The sequence below is a fragment of the Mytilus trossulus genome, chromosome 7, assembly GCF_036588685.1.
Source record: "Mytilus trossulus isolate FHL-02 chromosome 7, PNRI_Mtr1.1.1.hap1, whole genome shotgun sequence".
NCBI classification, from domain to species: domain Eukaryota; kingdom Metazoa; phylum Mollusca; class Bivalvia; order Mytilida; family Mytilidae; genus Mytilus; species Mytilus trossulus.
The window spans coordinates 28076020-28103693 of NC_086379.1; the positions used below are offsets into that span (position 1 = coordinate 28076020).

The 27674-nt window shown below is 30.6% G+C and overlaps 1 protein-coding gene across 1 annotated transcript; it reads left to right on the top strand.

The window, feature by feature from the left end:
* On the top strand, positions 1–26787 carry LOC134724873 (heterogeneous nuclear ribonucleoprotein U-like protein 1). Its single transcript, XM_063588182.1, has 12 exons — positions 1–159; positions 2407–3241; positions 3741–3854; positions 4971–5058; positions 5933–6053; positions 6332–6581; positions 7020–7143; positions 7780–7996; positions 8568–8732; positions 9391–9523; positions 10216–10297; positions 21467–26787. Exons 2-12 carry the CDS (start codon positions 2421–2423, stop codon positions 23024–23026), a joined length of 3675 nt encoding a protein of 1224 aa, XP_063444252.1. The 5' UTR covers positions 1–159; positions 2407–2420; the 3' UTR covers positions 23027–26787.
* The last annotated feature ends 887 nt before the right edge of the window (positions 26788–27674 follow it).

Here is a 27674-nt window from a genome sequence, read left to right on the forward strand (position 1 = left end):
GACATAACTTATTTCAAGAACGGACGCCATGTTGAAACAATGGAAATGTGTGGAAAATGAAACTACAACGCAGAACTTATAAAAATAAGCAAGAAAATAATTCAAGAAACTGCGATTTTTACGCATAGTAATTAAGAAATTATTACGACGCATACAAATGTAAGGAAACTTCAAGAAAAGCATTTAAAATTACTATACTAAACCGTTTCTCAAGCTGCAAAACGTAGCTCTTATAATAAAAATTTAATATTTTGAGTTCTTATTCAATGTCATTGAATGTTCTGTATTAATTAACTGTAGGCCTAGGTACCATTCCTTAAATAAAAATAAAAAAAACCCCAAACAAAACATACAGGAAACGGAATAAAGTTCGAGAAATACACGCTTGTTTTTAATGAGCACCTGTACATGTAAATAGGATAAATTTAACTTTCACAAAATGTAAATATATCAGTGTTCCAGCTAGGCCGTTTTCAGAGTGTGCGGCGCCCGCCCTTTCCCGAGTGGCGCCCTGTGCCCTATTTACAGTTTCCAGGGCGCCCTGCCTTTTTTGAAGATCGATTGCATATTTATTTGTTCGTATTGATATGATACGCTAATTACTAAATTTTACCTGGGGAAAAGTTTATGACTTTGTTTACAACCCCAAGCTAATCAACGGTTACAACTGGTGTCATAATCTGTTGTTATAGGTAATCCGTTTAGTCGGATGGGTCATTAATGATCATCAACATTAATTCATTCAAATAGTGTCAGTCAGTCGGTAATTACATGTATCTCTGAAGAAATGTGCATACAACATCTTGGGCACAATTTGCGATGTTTACCGTAGTTTCATGGAGGAAACGTAATGACAGAAAGTTGAAAACCATAATAAACTCATTGAAGACATTGTTTTACTTGTTTTCCGTGAAATAAACAGAAAATTCAGACGTATTTGTCATTGACTGCCTTCATTTTTGATACGAAAATAACAATATCGGCCGCCATATTGTGATCATATTTACATCATATTTATGTACTGTTTATAATCCTCCAAAAAAGGAGCACACCCGAATAAAGAAAAATAACTCAATCTGATTTTTTTCCTAGCATTGAGTAACCCATTTACATATTCTAGAATATGTCTACATACTTCTTGCTTAAGAATATATATGTTTAGGTATTTATTTTGAGTTATAGGAAAAGTTAGAGAGGGTCTTAGTAGCAGTGTTGGTAGGGTGCCTTCAACTGCCTTGATCATCTTTTTTCTGCTTTCTTTATTTTTGATACAATTTAAGCACAGCAGGGGTAGAAAGGTGAAACTGGTAAAATGTGGCAGACCATAGAAACAGTATGAAGCAGGTCACCTTTCAAAATATACTGCATATAAAGTTAAACTGTGCCAAGCAAATTGCAATGATAAAAAAAAACTTGTGTGACAAGCTGCTTGACACGTTTTTCAGCCTTAAAAGTAGAAAGATAGAGTTCTATATGGGCTAATGATGTTGTTCTTGTATAACCTGTGATTCAATGAATAAACACAATGTTTGATTAATATCTTATATTAAAATATGCCCTTTTCATATTATCATATCGCGCGTTAAATGCCCTTTTTCAGGATTGGCACCCTGCCCTTTTGAAATCCTAGCTGGAACACTGTATATCCTCTTGTATTGTATTTTCGACCTACTATAAACATATTTTTCTGAAAATTCCCTGTTATATGTTTGAACATAGCTATAGACATACCTAATATTTTGTACATAAAATAATTGTATCGGAAATATATTTCGATCTTTAATTTATTTTTTCATTTGATTTCATTAGATCGATGGCACCTTTGTTGACAAAAACAAGCGTCTTGTGTTTTCGACCTATGTAAAAAAACGGGTAAAAAGTTGGGAAACGACATGTCGTACATATCCGGATTTGGTTTAAAATTTGATACCAAAGTTTATATCAAAGTGTTAGAGGCGATCAAACTTATGGCTTAAAGAATTAAATGGTTAAATACGACTGCAGCTTCACCTCTATAAGGCCACCTTCAAATGCCAAACATAGCCTTGCAACAGATATTTAAAATACCATAGTCCTAATATTAGTCCACCTTCAATAGGCTTTATGCTTTTTGTTAAAAAAAACTCGCATCACAAAGAAAGATTTTTTGTTGTATGGCTTTAAAAGCTGAAGTGTAACAAGTCTTTGGTCAATTGTTGGAGATTCCAAAATAGTACATGTAATGATGACCTACTTCTTTAAATACTTTTTTCAAATATTAACCCAGATATCCAAATTACAGATCCAATAATTTTGGGAGAATAAAAATAAAATCTACTAACTGAACTCCAGAAATGAAGGTCTGTTAAACTTTAAGCATATGGTTATTTCCTGAATTAATATAGATATATGTATCTTATTTTATAGACAAAGAAATTAAAATGAATCCCAGCATGCCTGGTGGATATCTACCAATGAATATGATGATGCAACAGATGCAACAGCCGTACATGGTGGCTGTGCGACTCCCGCCTGGAGTTCAACAGCCGCAGAGAGGACAGACAGCCGGTGTTCTTCCTGCAGGATTAGGGGCATCTGCCGCCACACGGTTTGCTGCTCCAGTGCCTCCAACCTCACCATCATCATCATCTGCAGGAGCTCAATATGTAACTTCACCAGCTTTAGCAGCTTCACCAGCATTGATGGCATCTCCTGGACTAGTATCTCAAGCTTATGGTGGACAAGGTATCATGTCACAGGGATTAATGACACAGGCATTGGGGCAACAAGGGTTGATGACACATGCTTTGGGACAACAGGGATTAATGACACAGGCTTTAGGACAACAAGGTTTGGCCTCGGGACTAGCAGCTCATCAGTATGCTGGCCACCCAGGTTTAGCAGGAATGACTGCTCAGGGACTAACAGGAATGACAGCTCAGGGACTAACAGGTATGACTGCTCAAGGACTAGCAGGAATGACAGGAATGACAGGAATGCCAGGTATGCCAGGCATGCCTGGAATGACAGCACAGAGCTTTGCAGCACAAGGTTTAACAGCTCAGGGATTCCCACCTGGTGGTCTGGCTGCAGCTCATCAGGGTTTGGCAGCACAAGGTTTCCCACATGGTATGGTCACACAACCAATGTCAGCATATGGTGCACCTAGTATGGCCTTTGCTAATCCTGGTGCTTATGCAGCTGTTGCACATCCTGGGATGGCTGGATTACAGTATGCATATGCAGATCCTGCAATGGCAAGGTAACTATATGATAACATAAGTTGTACAAATGTACGTCATAATTTTAAAATAAATTTGACCAATAACTAACAGCTCTTCAATTTTGAGGTTTTAAAGGTAAAAGTTAATGATTTTTTTGCAATTACAATATAGATTTATAAATACTGTTTCATAAAAAAAAGTAGTTTGAAATTTATAATTAAAGAATTTCTTGATTCTATCAGTACATGTATATCCATATATCTATTTTACCATCGACTAAAAACTAAATTGAAAACTCCACTCTGAAAATCCAGCTCCTTGTTTAGGGGTAGCTTGAAACTTGAAAGGCCATGGCTACTTCCACTTGTCATCTTTCAAATATGGTATTGTACCTATTATGTGATAAAGAAACTCGGAAGTTAAATCAGTCAAAAGATAAAATTAAAGATGCATGATGTAAATATGTTTGTACATTTGAATTGAGTTTTATGGTTATAAAGAATATATGCAATTACAATTGTGAATCTTATGTTTTAGCATGGCAGGATTAATGCAAGAGGTACCTGTACAAGAAGAAGAGGTACCAGAAAGTGTAACAGTTAACCTAGATGACTTTAACTCTGATCTCCATCTGATTATAGATTCTGACGGGTAAGAAGTGGCAAGATATTTAAATTTATTTGTTATTTCTAGATTAAATTGTTAGTTTATAATAAATGTGACATTTTTTTCTTTCAAAGTTATTTATTGTATATGTTTGTTTGTGAATGTAATATATGTTTGTCACTATGATCATTAGTTTCACCTCTTAGAAAATGAGGCAATAGATATCAAACGGATATTGATTATTCAAACTTCTGTCAGACAAAGCCAATGTCAAAAAACAAACATAAAAAACTAACAGTATAAAAAACATACCTAGAAAAACTAAAGACTATGGAACACAAACCCCACCAAAAAAACCCAGGGTAATATCAGGTGGTGCATAAGTATAGACATATCCTGCTCCACATGAGGCACCTGTTGAATTGCTCATTTAAGTACAAAACCTTAGATAAGTGTATTTCAATAGGTCACATTCAAAGAAAAGAATATGCAATATGTACTTAATATTTTCTGCTGGAAATTAAGCACTCACTAATAAAAATAACAACACTATTCTTTTTAAACGTCAACATTTATGTATTCTGATGGTTCCAATTTCTTTTGTCAATAATTTCAAAATAAGATGTCGTATGATTGCCAACAAAGGTAATTGTCCATTTAAGGGAGTTCGCTTCTCAGTTTCAAATATGGGGATAAATAAAGGAATCCAAAAAGCAAAAAAAATATATAGGTCAATGTGCTTGCTTTTGAGATATCAGCCATTGAAATTTTTCTCTAGACTTTTCATAGCTTTTATCATTAACAAGTTTAATTTCTCAAAAACTATTTAAACATAATTAAAATTTTATAAGACTTTTACAGATGGCTTATCATTATGCATGTAAAAGATTTATAAAAAGAAAAAAAATGGGGGGCAATGGGCAAATTTTTTGGCAGAGGCATGCAAATGGATAAAACCAGAGGATTTTGAAAAATCTGAAAAAATCCCAAAACATGACAAGCAAACTTCTTTAAGACCTAAAAAAAAGTGATGGTCACTGTATAACTACTAATTTTTGTGCTTTTAAAAATGTTCTTATTGTTGCTTGTCTTTTTATAACATATATGTACATTGTACAGGTATAGCGAAACTATACAATTTTGTTACACATTTTTTTACAGATTTGGTGCTCACCCATTAGTTCAACCTCCTGGTTTTAACTTCTGTTGGGCAGGAGCTAGGGCAACCCATGGGGCAATGTCCGGAAAAGTAAGTTATTGTTTGAACATTTTTAATACCAGAGAATTCAAGCATGACAGGGCATAGCGCTTCTTTGCTAGGTATTCTAAGTGCAAGCTATATTTCTGCTTACAAAATTTTCAAAAGGCTGAATGAAATCAGTGAAAATTCATATCTTTCTTCTATTGAAAATAATTTGGCTCTGTTGGACACATTTTCATGGATCATTGATACATGTGATAATGCTAGCTTTATGTGACATTGATTTATTAAGATTTTCAACAACAAATTTATGAAAATTAGTAAATCCTGTAAGACATTCCAGTATGTGCACTCTTGTTTATTAAATCACTTTATGTGTACTGTTATCTCATAGAGATACAGATCAGTTTCAGTTCTGTTTATGCAGATGCATTAAGGGGGAGAAAGACAATATTAAACTCTTTTGACATTTTATTTATAGTATAACTAATCGGCGTATTTGAATATAAAAAAATAAGACAACGCATGACCGAACAACGCATGGATTAAACGAGTGGGCAGCATGAGTTTTATCCATAGCGGCGTTTGGTCACAAGTTGTCTTATTTTTGATATTCAAATACGGCGATTAGTTCTACTTTTTATTACATTGTCAACTTGCTTTTTTTATGAAATTAATGTAGAAAATGTAAGGAACTACATGTTTTTCCTACGCATGTTTTGTTTAGACATTATCGACGTCTTGATAACGCCTATTGTTGTATGACGTCAGAGAGTAAAATAACCATGTTTATTTCACATGCGAAATTATCAGTTTTTATCTAACTGGGAAATCAATGTAATTCATTGCAACCAATGTAATAAAAATACATATGTAGAAGAAGATGTAAGATAAATAACTGATTTTGTGCTTTGATTTTCAGCTGTATTATGAGGTGCAAGTTGTTGAACATTTACCAACAAATTTTGGAGAAAACCATCAAGAAACAAATCCACATGTTCTAAGGGTAGGATGGTCCATCGATGAAAGTTCATTCCAGTTAGGTATGGCTACAAATCTATCAGTTTACATCATTAAGCAGTGTTCTATGTAATAAAAATTAGGAACTACAGCTGCTTTAGGACTTTATAAATAGTCCTCAAACTGCTGTACTAACTCTGCTCACTTATTAGAGCCATGGTCAAGGAGTCAAATAATCATATTTAGCAATTGATCATTATAATACATATACTAAAATAATAGACATTTATTTTAAAGAACAGATTAAACAAATGATGAACATGATGAAAAAATTATCTTTCTGATTTTGATGAATTTTCAGGAGAAGAACCATATTCTTATGGGTATGGTGGAACTGGGAAATTTTCCAAAAATTGTAAATTTTCTAATTATGGTGAACCATATGGTGAAGGGGATGTTATAGGAGCCTTACTTGACCTTGATGCCAAACCACCAAGCATGTCATTTACAAAGAATGGTAAATGGCTTGGAGTAGCAGAAACTTTATCAGCATTCCCAGTTGGAGTCCAAGAAAGAGCACTATTTCCTCATATTTTAAGCAAAAACACCAAGTAAGTATTAAACAAGATTTGTTTACATATGTATTGCAGTGATGGATTCTTCTGTGGTCTATTTTGTATGCAATAGTCTTTGAAATCTTTACACATCAGAAAATATAAGACATGAATAGTACTGAAAGTGGCATTAAACATCAATCAATCAATCAATTCTATGACAAACCCTACATATTTGTAGTTCACCCAGCCCTTAAGCCTCTGTGTACAATGTATACATGTAAAAAAATGTCGCATTTTCCTCCTCTGCTCTAAAATTTTAAGTAAACTGCCAAAAAAAAATGGGTGATAATCTTCTACAAAATGAATATCATACATGGTTCAGATGGAATGAGAAACATGCTGAATTTCTGTGTTAATCTTTCTTCTTGAAACGAAAAAAAAAATGAAACAAGTAAATTTCAATGCTACAGGTATGTTTTATTTTATTTTCAGATTTATTGTAAATTTTGGTCAGCAAGAATCTTGGTATTCCCCACCACAAGGATTTAATTATGTAATGCATCAACCAGGTCTTGTCAGAGGAATGGAAGCACCAGCCAAAAAGTCAGACTGTGAAGTAAGAATTTTGCATTTATTGTCTTTTTTATGCCCCACCTAAGGGCATTATGTTTTTCTGTCTGTGCCCTCATTTGTTTGAATGTCTGTCTGTCCCCGTTCATGTTTATGTGTTTGGTCAAGATAGTTTTTGATGAAGTTGAAGTCCAATCAACTTTAAACTTAGTACACATATTCCCTATGATAGGACCTTTCTAATTTTAATGTGAAAATAGAGTTGACTCAAGTTTCATAGTCCACTGAATGTAGGAAATGATGGTGCGAGTAGGGCATCCATGTACTATGGACACATTCTTGTTAAAGATTTTACTTGGTTTGATACAAAATATATTTACTGTTTAAAAATGCTCATTTATTTAAAAAGTTAGTTGCATATTTTGTAATATTGTTGAAAAACTGCCAAAGAATAGGGTGGAATAGAATATTTTATTCCCCAAATAAGGGCCTCTATAGCATACAAACAATATAATACATTTTGTAATAAACAAAGGAAACAGAGCATTGCCACGACGCAACAAATTACATTCAAACAAATACTATTTATCTTTTTACGCCAATTGTGATGCTATCAAAAATTTCTGGGGAGAACACTGAAAGACTCCATACTAAAACCTTTTCTAACATTTGTTGTTTGTAGATAGTAATGGTTATTGGTCTACCAGGAGCAGGCAAAACAACATGGGGTATAAATCATCAGAAAGCACATCCAGAGAAAAGGTACAATATCATAGGATCAGACACCTTGATAGATAAGATGAAAGTCATGGGCTTGCCTCGTAAAAATAACTACCATGGAAGATGGGACGTTCTCATTGACAAAGCAACAAAATGTCTTAACAAGTTGTTTGAAATGGGTAAGTTTTTATTAAGTGGTTCTAGTTGTTGAAATTACATAGGGATTGGTTCATGATTGTATCATAAATTAAATAATTCTCGAAAATAAGAATGGAGAAAAATGTCATAAATGATGATAATTGATCATATCAAGGTTAGAAGTTACGACAACATTTGACTTAAAACATTAAAAAAGTAAAATAACAAAAACATCAAACTCTGAGGAAAATTCTTAATGGAAAGTCCCTAAGCAAATGGTGTATCAAAACCTCAATACATCAAATGATTGGATAACAACTGTCATTTCCTGACTTGGTACAAGAGTTTTCTTATTTAAAAAATGGCAAATTTAACCTGGAAACCTCTCACTTAGACTCATATATTGAAGTTGTTATTAAATTGAAATATTATTTTTTTTTCATTTCAAGAAAATTACTATCCTACACTGGGATGATTATAAGTCATTTTCCCCTAAAAAAACCTGTTAAACTGAAACTAAGTGTATGGAAGAAATGACTTTGAATGAAATCAATTTGAGTGACGGTGATAAGAATGAAAATGGTATTATATTCAATTTTTTGTATATTTTAGCTCAAAAAAGGAACAGAAATTTTATTCTTGATCAAACCAATGTTTATCCGTCTGCAAGAAAAAGAAAGATGAAGAATTTTAGTGGATTTCTTAGACGTGCTGTAATTATCCAACCAGAAGATTCAGAATTGCAAAGACGATCAGAACAAAGAACTGTAGATGATGGTAAAGACTGATATTATATAAGCATTGTATTTAACCTTAAGAAGACATTTTTTTCTTTCTTAAGTACATGATATTGACAATGTCAGAAATAAAGACATGTTGTTTTGTTGATCAATATAGATGTGTTTCTAATTTTGAGGGAATAATCTGTTACTATTATTAACTATGAAAGGAATGTCATTTTGAGGAAGCTGTTCAATTTGTATCATACATAAGGCCATGTAAAAAATCTACTACTTAGTTTATTAAAATGTTATATAAATAAGAAATACAACATGTCATTGGTTCCTTTAAATATTCCTTTGAGTATTCATCTCTAGAACAGATTGACTTTTGTGTTTTATAAAAGTTATAAAATAATATAAAGGAGTGATACTTTTTAAGTGGACACATATAAAAAAGAAGATGTGGTATGATTGCAAATGAGACAACTATCCACAAAAGACCATAATAGCACAGACATTAACAACTTTTGGTCACTGTATGGCCTTCAACAATGAGCAAAGCCCATACATACTTGTTATACATTTAACAGCACCACTCTTCTTGCACAAGATACACATGATCAAAAAGAATATTTCATAATTATTATGACAGGTAATTGGCATACAGGTTTATTAACAATACTTTAAATTGCATTTTGACTTGAATATTACAGGAAAGTTTGTTCCCGAGTCAGCTATTGTTGAAATGAAAGCTAATTTTAAATTGCCAGATGTCAATGACCATTTATTTGATAAGATTGACTATGTAGAACTACCTAGAGAGGCCAGTGTCAAGCTTGTAGAAAGGTATTAAGATTGGATGGAAACTTAATTTAATGCATACATTACAAGTTATCATAACACAATAAATATAAAATAAAGAAAATGCAGTGTGATATCCAATCAGACCATTCTGAACCAGACACCAAAAGACAAAGTTAACAACTATAGGTCACAGTATGGCTTCAGCAATGAGTAAAACAAATACTGCATAGTCCATGAAATGACAAATCTGAAACCATTCAAATGGAAAAAAATAACAGCCTAATTGATATAAAAAATGAATGAAAAACAAATATGTTATACAACAATAAATGACAATCACTGATTTACAGGCTATTGACTTGTGAAGGGAAACACAGAATGTGGCAGTGTTAAACATGTTAGCATGCTTCCCTCCCTCAACCTAAAGTAAACAAAGCGAAAGTTAAGGATGACCAAAAAAGATAAAAGTTTACAATAGCAGAATATAAAAGTGTCTTAAGACATCTTTATACTCAACTTCTTTCCAAAGAAGGCAACGTTTTAGGAACCACCAATAGAAATGATGTTATTCTGAAAATAGTTTATTGTTATTCTCAAGTTCAGCTCAACTATGTGACACATTTTCAGTGTCTTTGATATGGAAAACAATAGATTGACTGCAGTTATAATATTTACTGAAAAGTTTGATCAGAACAGAATGAAAGCGTGTGTATGATTTACATTATTTGTTATAGGTATAATGGTGAAGGTAAACATGGTAGCCAGCCACCCAGAACTGGAGGTCAACCTTTCCAGCCCCCTGCAGATCTCAGACAGGTAGGTCAAACAGGTATAGTTAAAACAACATGGAAATTTTTTACAAATTTTATATTATTTATGCCTGAATAATTATGAATTATAACATAATTCAGTATTCCAATAGAAAAAAGGCCACCCACAAAATGATTAAAATGTTTTATAAAAAACCAACCTGCATAGTATTGAGTTCCTGTAAAATTTTAATTTATGGATATGTTACTTGTTGTTAAACAAAAAATTTCCATGTTATAACTTTCATGTATTAGTATTGTTAAAAAAAATCTTGTTTGTAAATAATTATATGTAAGTAAATACACTTTATTATACATTTGTGTACATCTATTTACAGATTAAAAAGAGGTATCATTACATGTATGTACATGCTTGCTGAATTAATTTCAGTACATAAACACACACACAACAATGATCCAGCAAACATCTTTAATATGCTATAATCAAGTTTTAAATAATCTTAAGTTAACATTATTATGAAGTTGGATATATTTTTTCTTTAAAAATTCAATTATGGAACTAACAAAAACATACACACTGAAGTTACTGATTTTAATGTAAAGATTTCTCAGTTATAAAGATATTATAGAGAAAACATTCATAAAATATTGTTGTGGTAGGCTATATAAGAAACTAGAAATAAGGGCAACAGTTTAAAGATACCATACTTATGTGTTTTGAAAGGATAAGTACTATGACTATCAGCTCAGCTAAACAAAAAGTTATAACACTAACAGATTTGAGCAAAATGTTTCCAGATAGTGCTGTAAATATCTTGGTATTAACCTCATTTTGTTCATACTGAGGAAACAGCATGTTTCAGAAAATAATGAATAAAAGCTTATCCTTTGCATAACTTGAGCACAAAGTTTATCAAAAGAAAGATGTTGAATTCAAATGTTGAGTACTTTTTTCATTTCCTCCTTGACCTATAGAGAATTTAATAATAATCGTTATACACGTCAGTTGACAATTTATTTGAATATTTTATTATTTGCAAATAAAAGCGATACTGTTCAATGCATTCTATAATTACTTGCTTAAAACCTTTTAGTCAGAATAATAAAAACTTTTGTTTTTAAGTGGATTTTGTTATATAAAGTTGTAAGAAAATACTTTTCTTTTATATTATACATTATAAGTCAGACTTTTCAAATATACTTGTTGGACCAAAGAAATTATTAGTAGATTTGGAATTTTTTTTTTTTTTTTTTTATAGTAGTATGAACCCAGAATTGTTACCAATTGCAGTTAAACAGCACACTGTATATGCTTTTTGCACTGTTTTTCTAATTACAGAATGAAAATAATAAAACATTTAGAGATATATATATATTAAAATATATGTATAAACTAGTCATGACCTTGCATGTTCTACATTTTAAGTTTTATGAGATTAGATGATGAATAAGAAAATATAAAAAAAATCATTTTGAGAATACATTTTTTCAAAATGAATATTTTAATAAAATTTTAAAAATATTGCTCAGTTTGTTTAAAAAGATGTTAATTTTTTGGTGATTATTGCATGTTATGAAAAAGAAATCATTTGTGCTTAGAACATTCAGCATTATGATAAAGTTAAATATTTAGAAGTAAAATGAAACCTAGTCTTATAAAGGTATATTTAAGGATAGAGGTTATGTCTTGAATTTAAAAAAAGAATGCTTGAAGTAGTCTTATTCGATCAGGTGGTGAAGATTTTCAACAGAAATGCCAGTTTTGAACCAAAGTAAGCTTGTTTACAACAGCTGTTATTAGAGCTGATTTACCCCTTTTGTCTCGTTTGTCACTTGTCTTGTATCAAACAATATTTAATGTATAAAGTAGATAGTTCAGGGATTAGGGCAGAAGAAAGTTAAGTATGTATGATTCTATTTATAACTGCAGCTACTGAACTTATACCCAACATGACAGGCAGTTAGTGACTTGATAGCTTTTCAAGAAAGAAATTAATATTAAAAACAAAAAAACAAAATATTATATTTAATTACCATGTCATATTATATGATTGTTTTCCCTAATTTTAATAAATAACAAGTTGACATATTTTCAACCCTATTGAAAGTGACCATAGAAAATTTAATTTAATGTGCATTGCAACAAAATTAAATGGTAAAAATAAGACCTATATGGATGAATTTGTTATACTAAATGAAGCACAGACATTATTAGTTTATTTAATGCATTCATTTAATTTATTGATGCACACAAAGTTTTGAAATTACGAAGAACATTCATTTATTAAAATTAGTAATAAAACCTTTTACTGTCCTACAATTAATTATTGGTAGAATACATACCAGTAAGTTCAATAATTTGTACCTGAAAACTGAAAATTTGCAGACTATCAACTATATGCATTTTGATCTCAGAGTAAGAAAAATGCACAAAAGATTTGATTTTCAAGGACTAAATCATTCACCAGCTGGTATTTTGGTTGAATCTTATTTTAGAATTTTCTTTTATTTCCCTTTAAACATATATGTATATTGTTATTACCTCTTTTGACAATTTTTTAGGATTTTAGTCTGCAATTTATTGATGAAGATATTGGGTGTGAAATCACAATAATGTAAAACTCATACCATTATATACTTTTAATGAGAGTTCCCATTTTCTATATTTATTAGTTGAAAAGGTTAATTGGGGAATTAACATATTTTTTATATTCCATAATTTGTTTTATAGTATCAAAGTTAAACGATATTTTTACAGATTGAAATTGAATTGGTGATTTTCATCTTAGGACTTGGACAATCTCATTTAATTTAAAAAAAAATCTATTATACAATCTAACACTTTTAATATTTTGTATATTCAAATTAAATAAAGTGATCAATATGATGCTTCCCTTATTTTAAACAATGTATTTCACAGTCATGTTTCAGTATGAAAAGGACAGACAGCATATTTAAGTGTTATCTTCTTTACAAAGACTGATCTCTGCTAATACTATTACTATAAATATATTTTACAGGCATCCCTTCCTGATAATTATCAAAAATTATATAATCATTTCAGTATTATTTATCTCAATAGATAAAATATCCATGATTTCTACTATGAATTTTAACACAGTTAAGCAATCTTTTTTTTTAACATTCTAGTTGATAGTTGGATATGCTTTCACTTTGAAATTCCTTTTTTGTTGTGTAGTAAAATTTTTAAATTGTTGTTTGGATGGAGAGTTGTCTCATTGGCACTCATACCACATCTTCCTATATCTATTGAGTATATTGATATTTAAGTTCTTTTTGAAACATTAGCAAAATTAACATGGATGTGAAAAAGTATTATGTCCATATTAATGCTAGTTTTACTAACCTATCCTTTTGATCAGTATTGTTTATTGCATGATGTTATTTCATGAGTATTTGTTGTTGGGAGTAGGATTTTCATTTGTGAGTACTATAATACTGAGAAAAATCCAGAAAACTACAGTATTTTACATAACATTTGAACTGATTCTTTCCTTAATAAAATTTTATAGGAAACCTTAGAAACTAAAAAAAATGGAATGAAATATTTTTGTTATTCAGGATGTTGTAATATCAAACACCAAAATAAAGGATGTTATGGAAAACTTATTTAACAATTATCTTCTTTAAGCAACTTATATTCAGTAAATATTTTCTCAAAAATTATCTGGATATCAATGTTTTGCTTAAATAACAAACATGACAAAGGTTTGGAATACAAATGTAAAAAATAAGTATAACGATCATTTGATGCACATCTTATGAATATTTACTATATCTTTCTTGAGCTATTATGTAACTTATTGGGTAATGTTTATTTTAAATAATAAAACCATCTCGTGCACTTAGAGTTCTGTTATCTAAAAATAAAATCATTCATATAGGTGTACAATTTGTTGATATTACATATATGAAATGGAAATCTGCTTCCATGATCATCAATATTTTGTTGTAGCCTATGAATTGCAAGACTTACTAAATGCTATTTCTTTGTGTTAAACAAATAACATTACAGATAGAATACATTGAGTGTTACATTTTGACCAAAGACGCATACTTTTAAGTTTTAGATTATTACAAGTCTTGTAGATTCATCCCTAGTAGAACTTGTGTTCATAAAAATTCCTGGACTGGAGATAAAAATTAAAACCTTTAAAAAGTTATGATCGTACTGCTGCCTCTATTTCAATACTACTTAAAAAATGAAATGAAAATGCTTTTATATGTTCCACTGCAAATAATTTATATTAGAGTAACCCTGAACTAAAAAAAGTTCTTTATTTTATAGAATATAAAGAACACTGATTCTAATGTCTGTAATCTGTTAGAATATCACAGTATCTGAGAATACAAATCATTAAATTGTACCACAAAACATACCAAACTATTTACCTACTCCCTCTTGCACTCCCTTTAGTTTCTACCATACCCCTAGACAACAGACTTACAGTCTTGGTCCCTTCATATTCTATTCTAATTCTTTTTATTCTGAAAAAAAATGGAATTAGCCTTAAATGAACTTGCCTTGTCTTGTACATCATCAGATATTTATTTTCAGTTTTGTGAAAATGAAGAATCTTAAGGAGAGAAATGATATTTTTAAAGAAGGTCTGTTTGAAGATTCATTGCAATTCAGTTCTTCATGAAATTCATTTTTTTGTCGAAATTTGAAAATAAATGGTCTGAATTTCAGTAGCTGTCATGAAAGCATGTCATGTTCATAATGACAATTATATCCCTGTTTCAACCAAAGATAATTTCAGTAATTTGTATAGAAGATGATTTATTGAGTCATTTCTTCTTTGATATTGCAAAGAGGTAAATTATGACCAGGTCTACTGTTGTGATTCTTAAAAACCATGTTGCATATTAAGTAAATCCATTTAAGCTATGCTGTAAGATATCCATTGCTTTTAGCTAGGAAATAAACCAAGTTGGGTAATGAAATATCAATTTGCTGCATGCAATAGCAATAATAAAATTTTGAGTGTTTCTCTGTACTACAATTTCTTAATATCTTAATATAGTTCTTGGTTCAATGTCCACAGTTATTTCATCATCTGCTTAGTGAGAGTGGAGTTTATATTTACTAAAACCTACCTAGTCTTTAAATGCATGTTGATTATTTTTTTTTGAATTAATAATATAAAAGACATATTATATATGAGATATAATTTAAACTTATTTAGGTGCTGACAAATATCAAGTCTAAATTTAGTTCATAAGAGAATACATAAATACATATTGAACTTATATTCATGTATTGCATTTTTGATTGTGAAAGTACAGAAATTGCACATTTTTAATAGTTAACAGTTTTTCCATGTAATTTAGAAAAGATAGTTTGGTTCTTTCAAGTTCTAGGAGTTTATTTTTTTGTATAACCAAATTCATTAGTGATTGATTGTTTTTCAAATAGAAATTATAAGTTCCAATTGAATGAACTCCAGAGAGAACCTCTGTATTTTTAAATCTAACAGTTCAATTTGCAAAACAATGGTCAGGTAAACACAAATCAGAATCATCTCAGGTTTTTAATCATTCTTTCATACTCCTTCTTGTCAAATGCTGTTTCTGGGAACTCATGAATATAAAATAAGCTTACCACTATCATCTTCTGCATATGATGAAAAAGGGAAGTGCATGAGAACATCTGGGAAGACTACACCTATGGCTTAGAATTTATATACTGTTTTTACAGATCTGATTACTTATATCTTTAGGTTTCTCTTACTATCTTTATAGATACATTGTTTTCAGCAACCACTTTCTTACTTCTGTACACACTTTTAGACATTGCTTGTCTATTGCAGACGGTTCTTATCTCACTAGACAGACAGACATCCACAAACCTAAATTGAAGTACATCATGTTATAAATGCATTCACAGTGTGCTTTTTCACTAACCATTTTAATCTTTCAAATATCAGCCAATCCAAATGCTTTGTTTATATGTATTATTAGGTAAAGAATGTGGATACTACAGGTGTTTTGTATGTTGTTTAAGTAGTGTATCTATTTCTGAAACAAACAGGTGTCTTCCAGTTAAAAAAAATGCTTGTAGGAAGTTGAGATTGCATATTTCAAATGCATCATGTCTACCAAATGAAATAGCTTAGTATGCCATAAATTTATATAGTTATTAACTGCGCCACAGGGATGATAAATACAAAGTATTTAACTATTTTAGGTGTAGTTTGACATCAGTTTCAGAAAACTGCAATGCCTTCCAACTTTGTAGAAGTCTGTCCTACCTTTACCTCAAAGGTGATTCTACAATTTTCTCATTACAATATAACAGCAAGTATTAAGTTCTCACACACAGATTGCAATAAGCTACTGGACACAACTCAATAGAAAGCTTGACACTGAAATATATATTGCAAATTACCTTAAGCTATTAACGTCTTTCTTGCATGAATGGTTGTACATGTACAAAGAAGTTTAAATCTCAAAGCAACATCTAACCATATGATTAAGGTTTATGCCAAATCAAAATAAGTTGGGTTTTTTACCAGATTTGAAAGTTATGATCTCTTTTTCATGATATTTGATTTTTTTTTAATATTAAATTCATTAATAGAAGATGTGTATTTTACACAAAATGTAACATGTTACAAAAGCAGTTAATCATTGAATGAAACTTAATGCTAAAATATATATATGAAAAATGAAAATCTAGATGTACAGTTAACCAGCTGTTAAGGAAAGAAACTGTTGGCCTCTAAGAGATTTATTTAGAGTTTTTGTGTAAACTTCAGCAAAAAAAAACTTTTAATTTTCTTTCAGTTGGGTGCATGCAGTCGAAATTATAAATTATTGTTTTATTTTTAAGTTTTTGACAAATATTTATCATTAAAATAAGGACCAGACACACATTTATATAAGTTATATGTGTAGAAACTTTACAATAGTCCTTTAATGTCAAGGCTGTTATATATCTGTCACAAATAATATTGGCATTTCTAATAAACTGTGTTCAATCATAAGACATTTTAAATGTTTGATATAACCTTTTTTGAATTTCTTATTCATTTCTCAAAATTAGGAATACCTACATTTAAATTGTTTTCCTTTACAATTATTAACAATTTAAAATTGATTTTTTTTTTAAATGATTCGCTCTTTTTAATTTACACATAGCTTAATTTGGTTTTGATTATGTACATTTTGTTCAGCTCATTGAGTTTAGATTAGACATGTAGTTTGTGCAGATTCTCAATGCTGCTATTCTTATGGATAAATTTAATAAATTAGTTTATGTTTTAATTTCCAATTTAAGTTGTTTTTCCAAAGTTTACTTGTAAGCTCTAGTTTTGTGTTCCAATAACATCCTTACAATTAGCCAAAAGGAGAAAATATATATTTGTTTCAATTGACACTGCCAACAAGTGTCTTTAAGCAGACATTATATACTAATCTTTAAACGAAAAATGAATTGAAATGCATTGGAGAAACATCAACATATACTTTCCTTGCAGAAACCTCTATACATGATACAAGATTTGCATTATAATTTAAAATGAATATTCATTATGTTTATTGATTTTGTGGGATAGTTTTTAGGAGGTCTAAAGGATATTCTTTAAATGATTATGAGAAATTGATGATTTTTTTTTATAATGAATCTATATAGACAAATTAGAGGCAACAGAAGTTTAATAATGTTCAAATCTCATAACTCCTTTAATAGTTATCAAAGGTACCAGGCTTATCATTTAGTACGCCAGACCACAGGCACTTGTTTCTGTCAATGTGGGTTTACTATCCATACCAGTACAAAAAAAACACAAGGTAGCTAACGGAAATTTTCAATCTGTTTGCTTCAACCAATATTTTTTTAATTTCCCTTGACTTGTTCACGAATAAAAGTACACCAGTCTTTCGGTAATTGACTTATCTTTACAATGAAACAGGCGTTTCGTCTACATGAGATAGCCTATTTCTGTTTTTCTTACATTAATAGATCAGTATATTCCAAACATGTCTGCTTCTACATTCTTGAATAGAGATTTGTAATTGTAAAGCCATTTTTTTAATTACTTGTTAAAACATGTTTCTTTTAATTCAAATGTTTAAACATGTTTCTTTTAATTCAAATGTTTTGACCATTATTAAACAATAAATCAAGATTACATAATATAGCGATATATAAATTAATTAATAATGCAGAATTAGAATCATATAAATATACCATATAGAATTATGAATATATTTAGGATTACCATTAAAGAGTATATATTTAAACATATGCATGTCAGAAGAGATGCTGCAACAGTTCTTTTCCTATATTTTATTCAAATTAATCTTAAGACCCATAAAACAAAAACAAATATTTTCATTGAATTCTCACTGATCAGTTAGGTCTTTATCAATTTATGTCTTGAGCTCACTAATAAAAACTTCAAAATACATACTAATTTTTCATCATGCATGTTTTATGTTGATTTATAATTTATAACTCTATGGTAAAAATTTAAGCTATCTTGAATTATAATACTATATAGTACTTTGCAGTTTATAGCTTATACTTTGACATTTTGATTGTGCCTGTATTATAACAGTTTTTAAAAGAAGCTTTAAAAATTTGGTAACTTGATGATTGACTTTATGAAAGTTTTCCAATCTTGCATACTGTTGACAAAAAGACTTTCATTATGTGATGTGATGTTTTGTAGCTACTATCAACTAGGAACACATTAATTTGCAATGGATTTAATTGAAAATTTCCTAGGTTTGCTTTACAGGTCATTGCAATGACTGTTCTGAAGATTATTGTAGCTGTGGTGTTAAATGTTGTGTTGTTCATTTTGTTCATTTAACAGTTTTTAAGGCATGAATGCTGGGTTTGGTGGTAAAAATCCATGTCATACAGGAAGATATTAAAGTTATACTTAGATTATTGAGTTTGTTTTATGGACCTTGAAATATTTACAATTCATGACAGTTTTGAAGACACCTGTGATGTCTTCAATCTTTTAATTCTTTATAAGGTACAATATATGTTATTGTAATCATTCGTCAGATTTATCATTTATTTCATCTTTCTTCTATCATGTCATATAGACTTCTCCAGATTGGATTAGTATTTCTTACTAGTTTTACATATATTAACTTGCATGAGGGTAAAGGAGTTAAAGTAGAATAGTTGCTTAACACCTTACATCTTTTTTTTCTCTTTATTTTCCAAATAAAGTGTGCATCAGTATTTCTGTGATGAAACAAGAGTCTTTAATATACCTTTCCTGATTTAATAGTCACACATCCGTGCATTAGGTAGTCAAAATGTTTAATTATAATTGAAATGATCAGTTGAGCTTTGAAATATTCAGTTATATTGAATGTCCCTCTTCAATGTAATTGCCTTCTGATCCCATTTGCCTCAATTCCTTTCAAATGATTTGACTTAACAAGGTACATGAGATAATCATTATTATATATAAATGACTTTAAGCAAAAATGGTTTTAAGTTATATTAGAAAATATGCACTGCATAAATTATTTTACCCCAAAATTCATACAAAATAAGATGTTTTGTGTCATGAAATTAAAACTGCATGTTGAATTGCATTATATGCAAATGCTACAACTTCCACCTTACAAATACAATGTGGAATGTCATATATATCAAATAAAAAAGCTTCATTCTAATTCCATTATAGGCATTATTTAAATGATATGTTTATGTAAGTCTGTAATGAATAAAGTTATTTATCTGATTGACAATACTAAGTACACAGTTGAACTGATCTTTGAAGCACACAATACTATTCCAACAAATTAATTCACCAATTGAATTATTAAAAAAAATGTGTTTATTTTATTGTTGTGTTAAGTGACAATCATTGAAGGAATTTTTCTTGGACTTGCAATTTATTTAGAAAGTGAGGTTTATTTAGCAAATTAATCAGATTATGATGCTGCATATGAGTAGAGAACTCTTCAACCTGATCCTTGAACACTAATTTTAATAATGTCATCACTTTCCTGCTTTGACTGCCCACTTCTAAGTCTTTTTAGGTATTACATCTATATTTAAAGAATTGTTTTACTTTTCTATAGTTCTGTTAATAATTAAACAAATAATGCTAATTTTTCTCAAGAAAAACATTTTTAAATGGATATTAAAGCATGGAAAATCGTATGTATGCATATTAATGCAATTGACTGAAAATGTTCACAGAGTTAAATGATACTGTTACACCTCTCAATATCCATTATGATAAACCTAAATGATAAGAAATTTGTGACAATGTGGCAATTGGAACAGCATTAAATGCATGTAGTTTTCTTTTTGATATAAAAAAAATAAGAAAATGAACTGATTAAGAAGGAAAAAAACCAGTAAGATTAAACAAATCTTTTGTTTTATATGAATGTAATATTGAACATTATTTTTTACGTTCTTGAATTAATTTTGAGTACAATTTTTTGGAACTCTTATCATGCTTATGGCACAAACAAGTATTTTAGGAAAATTATGAAAGACACAACTAACAAAAAAAAAAGAAAACAAGCAAATGTAAATAATTAAATGCAGACAATGTAACATTTATCTTATGTCATAGTATGAACAGCACATTGCACATGAAGATTAACATTGTTTTTGTTTTTTTAAGTAAAACATTAAAAAAAAAATAGACAAATAAAAAAGTGATATTGAATATGCATATAAATTGATTAAAAAACATATAAAGCCAGTTTGCTGTATTTAGCATCTTATTTGTAGTAATGAATTCGGTGTTTGTACACATCTGGTGTAACAGGTAAGATGGTAAAAGGTTAACCAAAGTATTTCTTGAACTTATTTATACTCAATTCATTGTTTGGATTTATAGATTTAAATATATAAATTATTACTGTTGATGTTTGATGAAATATTTGATACATTGCAATAATTTTAAATTCACGATGTTATCAAAGTGAGAATTTAGAAATAACAAAAGTTTCCTCTACATTTGATATTTTTCATTTGAAGTCCAAGAAGTTAAATTTGAGTATGCAAAAAAGCTAAATACTGAAATGGGTCATTGCTAGGTTAATAAGATAAATGCAATATTTTTGATATATTATTTAAAACTAGAATATTTAGTTGTTCAGAATAATTAAGCTAGGCAAATCTAATCCAGACTTTGAATTTGATTATTTTTGTATGTTTTGACATTGTCTATTTGTACTCTTTTGATTTTAATAGGGTCAGCCATTTTATCAACCAATGCCAGGACAAGGCAACCGACAACCTTTGCAACAAGGACAAGATAGATTTGGTCAAGCAGGAATGGCATATCGACCGCCAGAACCTCCAGCGCCCCCACAAGGAGGTGGTCAGCATGGAGCAGAAGATGTTTATGGCAATCGTCATAGACATGCTCAACATGATAGGAATGAGGAACCCTCTGACAAAAGAGGAAGGTTTGAAACAAATAACCCAAGTGCTAGTGCACTTGATTTCATTAAACAGGAATATAGTGGAGGTGATGATGAACAAAAGCAGTCCCAGAAGAGAATAAAGAAAGAACCTCAGTGGAATCAAATGGCTTATGGGGGTGGTGGTCAAGGATTTCCAGGTGGTCAGTTTGAATTTGCAAATAAGAATGCCCCCCAGAGTCAAGGAAACCCAATGTTTTTTCAGCCTCAGCCACCTCCCCCACCCCCAGAATCTATTAAGTCGGAACCTGGCAGTGGATTCCAGGGACAAGGTCAAAACTGGCAACAGCAACAAGCTGAAATGTTTGCCAAACAGCCAGGATTTGCTATTCAAGGTGCATTTAGAAATCCAATACCAAATGTGGGTAATCCACCTCCAAGTTTTCAAGGAGGTCAACCTTTCAATCAACAAAAGCCTCCTCAAAGTGGTGGCTTTGGTGGACCAAGAATGCAACAACCCCCTAAATCAGACCAACAATCGTTTGGATTTGCTGGTCAACAGCAACAAAATTTTAGTAGTGACAATAAATTTAATAAACCACCAACATCAAATGTTCAAGATCAACAAAGTTTTCAACAGGGATCACATGATCCAGACAATGAAAGAAAATCTTCATCACCAGGTGGCAATAAGCCTAGGCGAGAAAGGAAAAGGCCAAGCAAATGGGACAATCCTACAGAGGAGAACTCACAAGGTGAAGTTGGATTAAGTGAGGAGGTTCAAAGTCATATTGCAGCATGTGAAGCTGCTTATCAAGCCAATGCAGATTCAGGTATGGGAGATGGACAGGTTAAACAAGAGAAAGATGCTAATAATATGGGTCAATCTAACCATAGAGATAGACCAAAGCCAAGTGAACAATTCAATCAAGGCCATAGACCAAATGGACCAGGTGGATTTAATAGACCTCCTAAAAATTTTGGTCCTGGAGGTCCAAAAATGGAGAGGGATCAGTTTGTACATGATCAATTTTCAGGTGGATTTGATGGCCCCCCTGGACCAGGTAATTTTGGTGAAGGAATGCGACCACAAGGGCCACCCCATAGAGGATTTGGTGGTAGACCTCCAAGACCATTAATGGGACGTGGGGGACCACCACAGAGACCTCCCTTCAGAGGTGGTCCACATGGTGGACCACCAGGATTTCCTGGTCCTGGAAGAGGACATGGTCCAGGTGGTCCAGGCGGACCAAGACCATTCAGACCAAGAGGGCCTCCTGATCAAGGTATGCGAGGTAGAGGATTTGGACCCAGAAATGGACCTCCCCCATTTGGTCCCAGAGGAATGAGAGGACCTAGGGGTGGCAGAGGACCAAGGCCTTTTTAGATAATCTATAATACAGTTGATTTGAAATGGAAATAAATGTTGTTATCCATTTTTGTATGGTTTACTTTTCACATTTCATTAATTATGATAAAAAATCTCACACAGGTCAATCATTTCAGGAAATTTATAGATATTTTAAATCAAGAAGAAAGTCTACTTTAAAGTTTTTTTCGGGATAAATAAAGAAGATCATGTTACAACAAAACATTCATATGTTACTCTGCATAAGATCCTGTAGTTGCAATATAACAGTGCTAAGTAATATAAAACTTTGTTAAAACAAATTGACATTATCTCTTTTATTCACCCTAAGTATAACTTTTTACAAAGCCATAGTGAAATATAATAATTGGAACATGACAAACAACCTGTTTAATGGGTATTAAGTGTTTAAAAGGTGATAAGGAATTTTTGTTCCTTTTAGGTTTTACTAGTTTTATGTAGATATTATACATTTTAACTTTGGTGAAAAATTCACAGAAAGAGGATGAAAATGGTGTTAAGGTTTTAAATGATGGGATTTATATTCTCTGATATAAAAAAAATGTTTAAATTGTTGATAAAAAATTGGCTTTGATGAATACATCTTTTAAAGGATGACCATACATTTATAAATTGGCTTTTAAATACTTTGAAGCCAGAAGTTTTAAATTTTGAATTGAATAATTCATAGAATTATAAGACTGTTGACTCAGATCATTACCATGGGATCTAAACATGCTAATTTTATTAAAAATAAAAGAACTACCATTATTATCCAGAATAGCTTTGTTTTAAATTATGAATAAAACCTTCTTACTTTTGACCACAATTCATTTGATTTTATTAGGTATTTGTGTGCAATGTTTTTTTTCAGGAAGAGTGCAAATATTTATATAAAAGCATATATATATATACATAAAATGAACAATCATATTAATTCAACAGTTATAGTTATATGTAGGCATGTTATCTAACATTATGGTTTTATTGCATTCATTTAAAAGTGTATTGATCACATACAAGAATTACCATGTGGTATATTGCCCTGATTTATGTTTTCAGCCTTTTTCTTTTCAGATTTCTTCTTTTCAGGATTTTAGCTTGAACATTACAGTGTTATTTTAATGTTGTTCAAAGCTTAGCATGTCATATTGCCATGTTTACATTGTTTACATATTGAGTTCTTTTAAATATTACATGCTGATAAGTAAATTCTTTGTAGTATATACAGTTGTTATTAATTTTAACAGTGTGCATTATATTAACATGCTCATCAACATCTTACTGTTTACATATATACATGAGAACTTGTACATATAAATCCTACATCACCATTTAACTTACAAACCTGCTTTATTTTCCTTCGAGTAGACTAGTGCTCTTGTTGTTGAAATAGACTTCATTCCAATGTTCTTCATTTGTTTTCAGGATTCAAGAACTATATTAAGTGTTGTTTGATTATGAAATAAGATCTTAACCATTATATAACATGGTATTAGTGTTTATTTGCTTTGTATAATAATGTTGCAAAGGCTTTAATTAAATATAGTAAATATTTATGTATTTGATGTTAGTTTATCAAGATTATATGTAAGTTTAAGGATAACTACTTCAGGCTGAGTTTTATCAAATGTTTTGTTGATTTATGAGAAAACATCATCAAGAATTAAAATAGGACAAACTAAGTATGAATCTTACCATCACACAACAGTTTTAATGATAATTCATGTCTTTTATCATTGATTTTTATTCTAAGTAAAGTTTGTCTGTAAAAGAAGTTGAGAATTCATTTAGAAAGATTTGATTCAGTACATGTAAAAATTCTACATCAGCTTGTTTGATTAATTTATTGTTGTAGCTTTGAAACACAGTGTCAGGTTCCAGATTGGACTCTGCGTAAAAAATTTGGAATATTTATGATAGAATATTCATAATCCATTAGAGCTAACATTTGCAGGTGTCTTAAAAAAAAATGTATCAGAGAGCAAGAAAATATTCTAGTACATACCTTGGTATTTAAATCACCTTTAACAAGCTTTTTATTCAGAGTTTAGCAATATTTTACAAATTAAAAGAAAAGAAAGAAAATTCTGTGAAAATTCACAGATTACTATCTGCAGTAAATGATTGGCAAACTATAAATGAAGCATTATGTTTAACGTATTAATGAAAGTATGCAAAGTTTTTCAGAAATGTATCTATTCATCGATATTTAGATTTTTTCAAACTCAAATAACAATCAGTACCAACTTGAATAATGCAATCATGGGTTAATGACATACATGCTCTACGCTGTACTAGACATTCAAAATCAAATATGAAAATATGTATCTTCCTTTCCAATATAATGATATATACATAACACATCAATATGTAATAAGATTTTACCAATTTCATCGCTTTTTTGTACAAATCTAGCAGCACACATATTGTGTCATTTGTTGTATTACATAGGTACAGTGGAAACAAATATGTTTATTTAAACAGGTTAAGAAGACTATCATAATGTACAACAAATTACACCTTATTAAGGATGTTCGCTGCTCAATTTAAAAAAAAACACTTCTAGTAATGATAATCTAAAGTTGATACATTAGATTTATGAGATAAAAACATATTAGAAAAGATGATACTAAGCTTAAGTGATTTGAAAACCAGGGTTGTTACCTGAAAATGAATTTTCCATGAGAAATTCACGTTTAACTGTTTTGTGAATATACGATATTAATAAGTAATTCAAATGTCATTCTATAAGTGTTATAATACAAAATAAATATGGTTTTTTGGTCTGAATATTTTAATAAATGAGGACGATCAATACCAGATGGATAATAAAAGATGAGTCTAGTATCTTCTTGAGCAGTCGATTATAGGTTTATATGAAAAGTCTGAAACTTGAGAAGCTGACACCCATTTGAAAATCAAAATCAAATTCTCCTTACTTCTAGAAGAACTTTCGTAGATATTTTTATACTATTCAAGCTTCTTATCGGATCATGAACAATTAATGCTCTCTTGTTTTAGACCTTTTATTAGGATGCACGATCATATAAAGTTGGCTTTATTTAAATGTGCGAAATTCGTTACTCTTTCTTTGTTTAATGCATATTCAGGACTGGATGCTATTGAGGATTTTTCACATTGAACCTAGAGTTATGTAGGAATTTTTCATAATTTATTTTATACTTGTTAGTGCTCACTGTGGCTTTTGTCCCTATCCTTATCTTTTAAGGAGGTAGAACTAGGTTGAGGGAAGTAACTCTTAAAATCATCAGTACGTTTGTGTCAACCATTTTCATGAATATATTCTAAGCTTTTAGGTTACATAGATTATTTTCAATCTGTTTCAGGTAAATGCTTTTTTTACAAACGCTTACCTGATTTAAAGAGTTATCTCCCTGATTCAAGGTCTACCCCCTAAAGCCAACCAAAAAAAGAAAAAAAGTGTGATCGTTTTCCATCACTTGACATCCGTCGTCTTTACATCGCTTGGTTTCTGTTGTTTTGAAGCTTTCTGTAATGATCCTGATGATCGACACAGGCTCTAGAGCAAATAGTTTAAATGACTTCAAATTATGATTAATTTATTGTCTTCTTCATTGTGAAGCCTTGTTCATGCTGGTTAAATTTAGTAACTGCTTCTCGTGCTAGGAGTAATTACAAAGATTATACTGGACGTCTGCATAATGCGTGCAAGTAGTTTTTAAGTGAGAAAACTACCACTTGAATATTTGTTTTATCGGTTTCATTATTTTCAATAAAATATGTTTATTATTTCAGCTTATTGTCTTTTAATTTAACTTGTTTCTTAACAACGATACAAATTGAAATTAATACAAAATAAAGTACCTCTAGATTGCCCATTAGATTGCCCATTTGATCTATCAGAATAAACGGCCATTTGATATATCAGAAAGAACAACCACGTACTGTCCTGATAGATTCGAGACCCGATCCAAGAGATCATCTTCATACCACATCTCCCTACTTTATATTGTTCTTATAAATACCGGTATCTATATAAAAAAAGCAGATGTTGTATGCTTACCAATGAGGCAACTCTCTTCGTAGAGATTTTTTATGAGTATGTTTATAAATGTCACTGGAAAATACACACATGTGGTGTAGGTTCTGCTTATCATTCAGAGCACCTAAGATATCCCCCTATGTTTGTTGGGTTTCGTGTTGCTCGGTCTATATTTATTGTCGAGCCTGCGACTTTTGTCGCATAAAGCTCGACATAGGGATAGTGATCCGGCGGCGGCGGTGTTAGCTCACTTCTTAAAAGGTCTATATTTTAGAAGGTGGGAGACCTGGATGCTTCATACTTTGTATATGGATGCCTCATGTTACGAAGTTTCCGTCAGTCACATGCCCAATGTCCTTGACCTCATTTTCATGGTTCAGTGACTACTTGAAACAAAGTTAAGATTTTTTGGAATGTTAAATTCTCTCTTATTATAAGTAATAGGATAACTATATTTGGTATGTGCGTACCTTGCAAGGTCCTCTGTTCCGTCAGACGGTTTTCACTTGACCTCGACCTCATTTCATGGATTAGTGAACAAGGTTAAGTTTTGGTGGTCAAGTCCATATCTGAGATACTATAAGCAATAAGTCTAGTATAGTCGGTGTATGGAATCACTGTAAGGTGTACATGCCCAAC

What these genes read in the sequence shown, in the direction of transcription:
- LOC134724873 (XM_063588182.1), top strand. Translation starts at nt 2,421, where the DNA reads ATGAATCCCAGCATGCCTGGTGGATATCTACCAATGAATATGATGATG. An exon ending in ATTTTAAGCAAAAACACCAA is followed by an intron (nt 6,582 to 7,019) that starts GTAAGTATTAAA and finishes TTTTATTTTCAG; the next exon opens with ATTTATTGTAAATTTTGGTC. An exon ending in CCCCTGCAGATCTCAGACAG is followed by an intron (nt 10,298 to 21,466) that starts GTAGGTCAAACA and finishes TGATTTTAATAG; the next exon opens with GGTCAGCCATTTTATCAACC.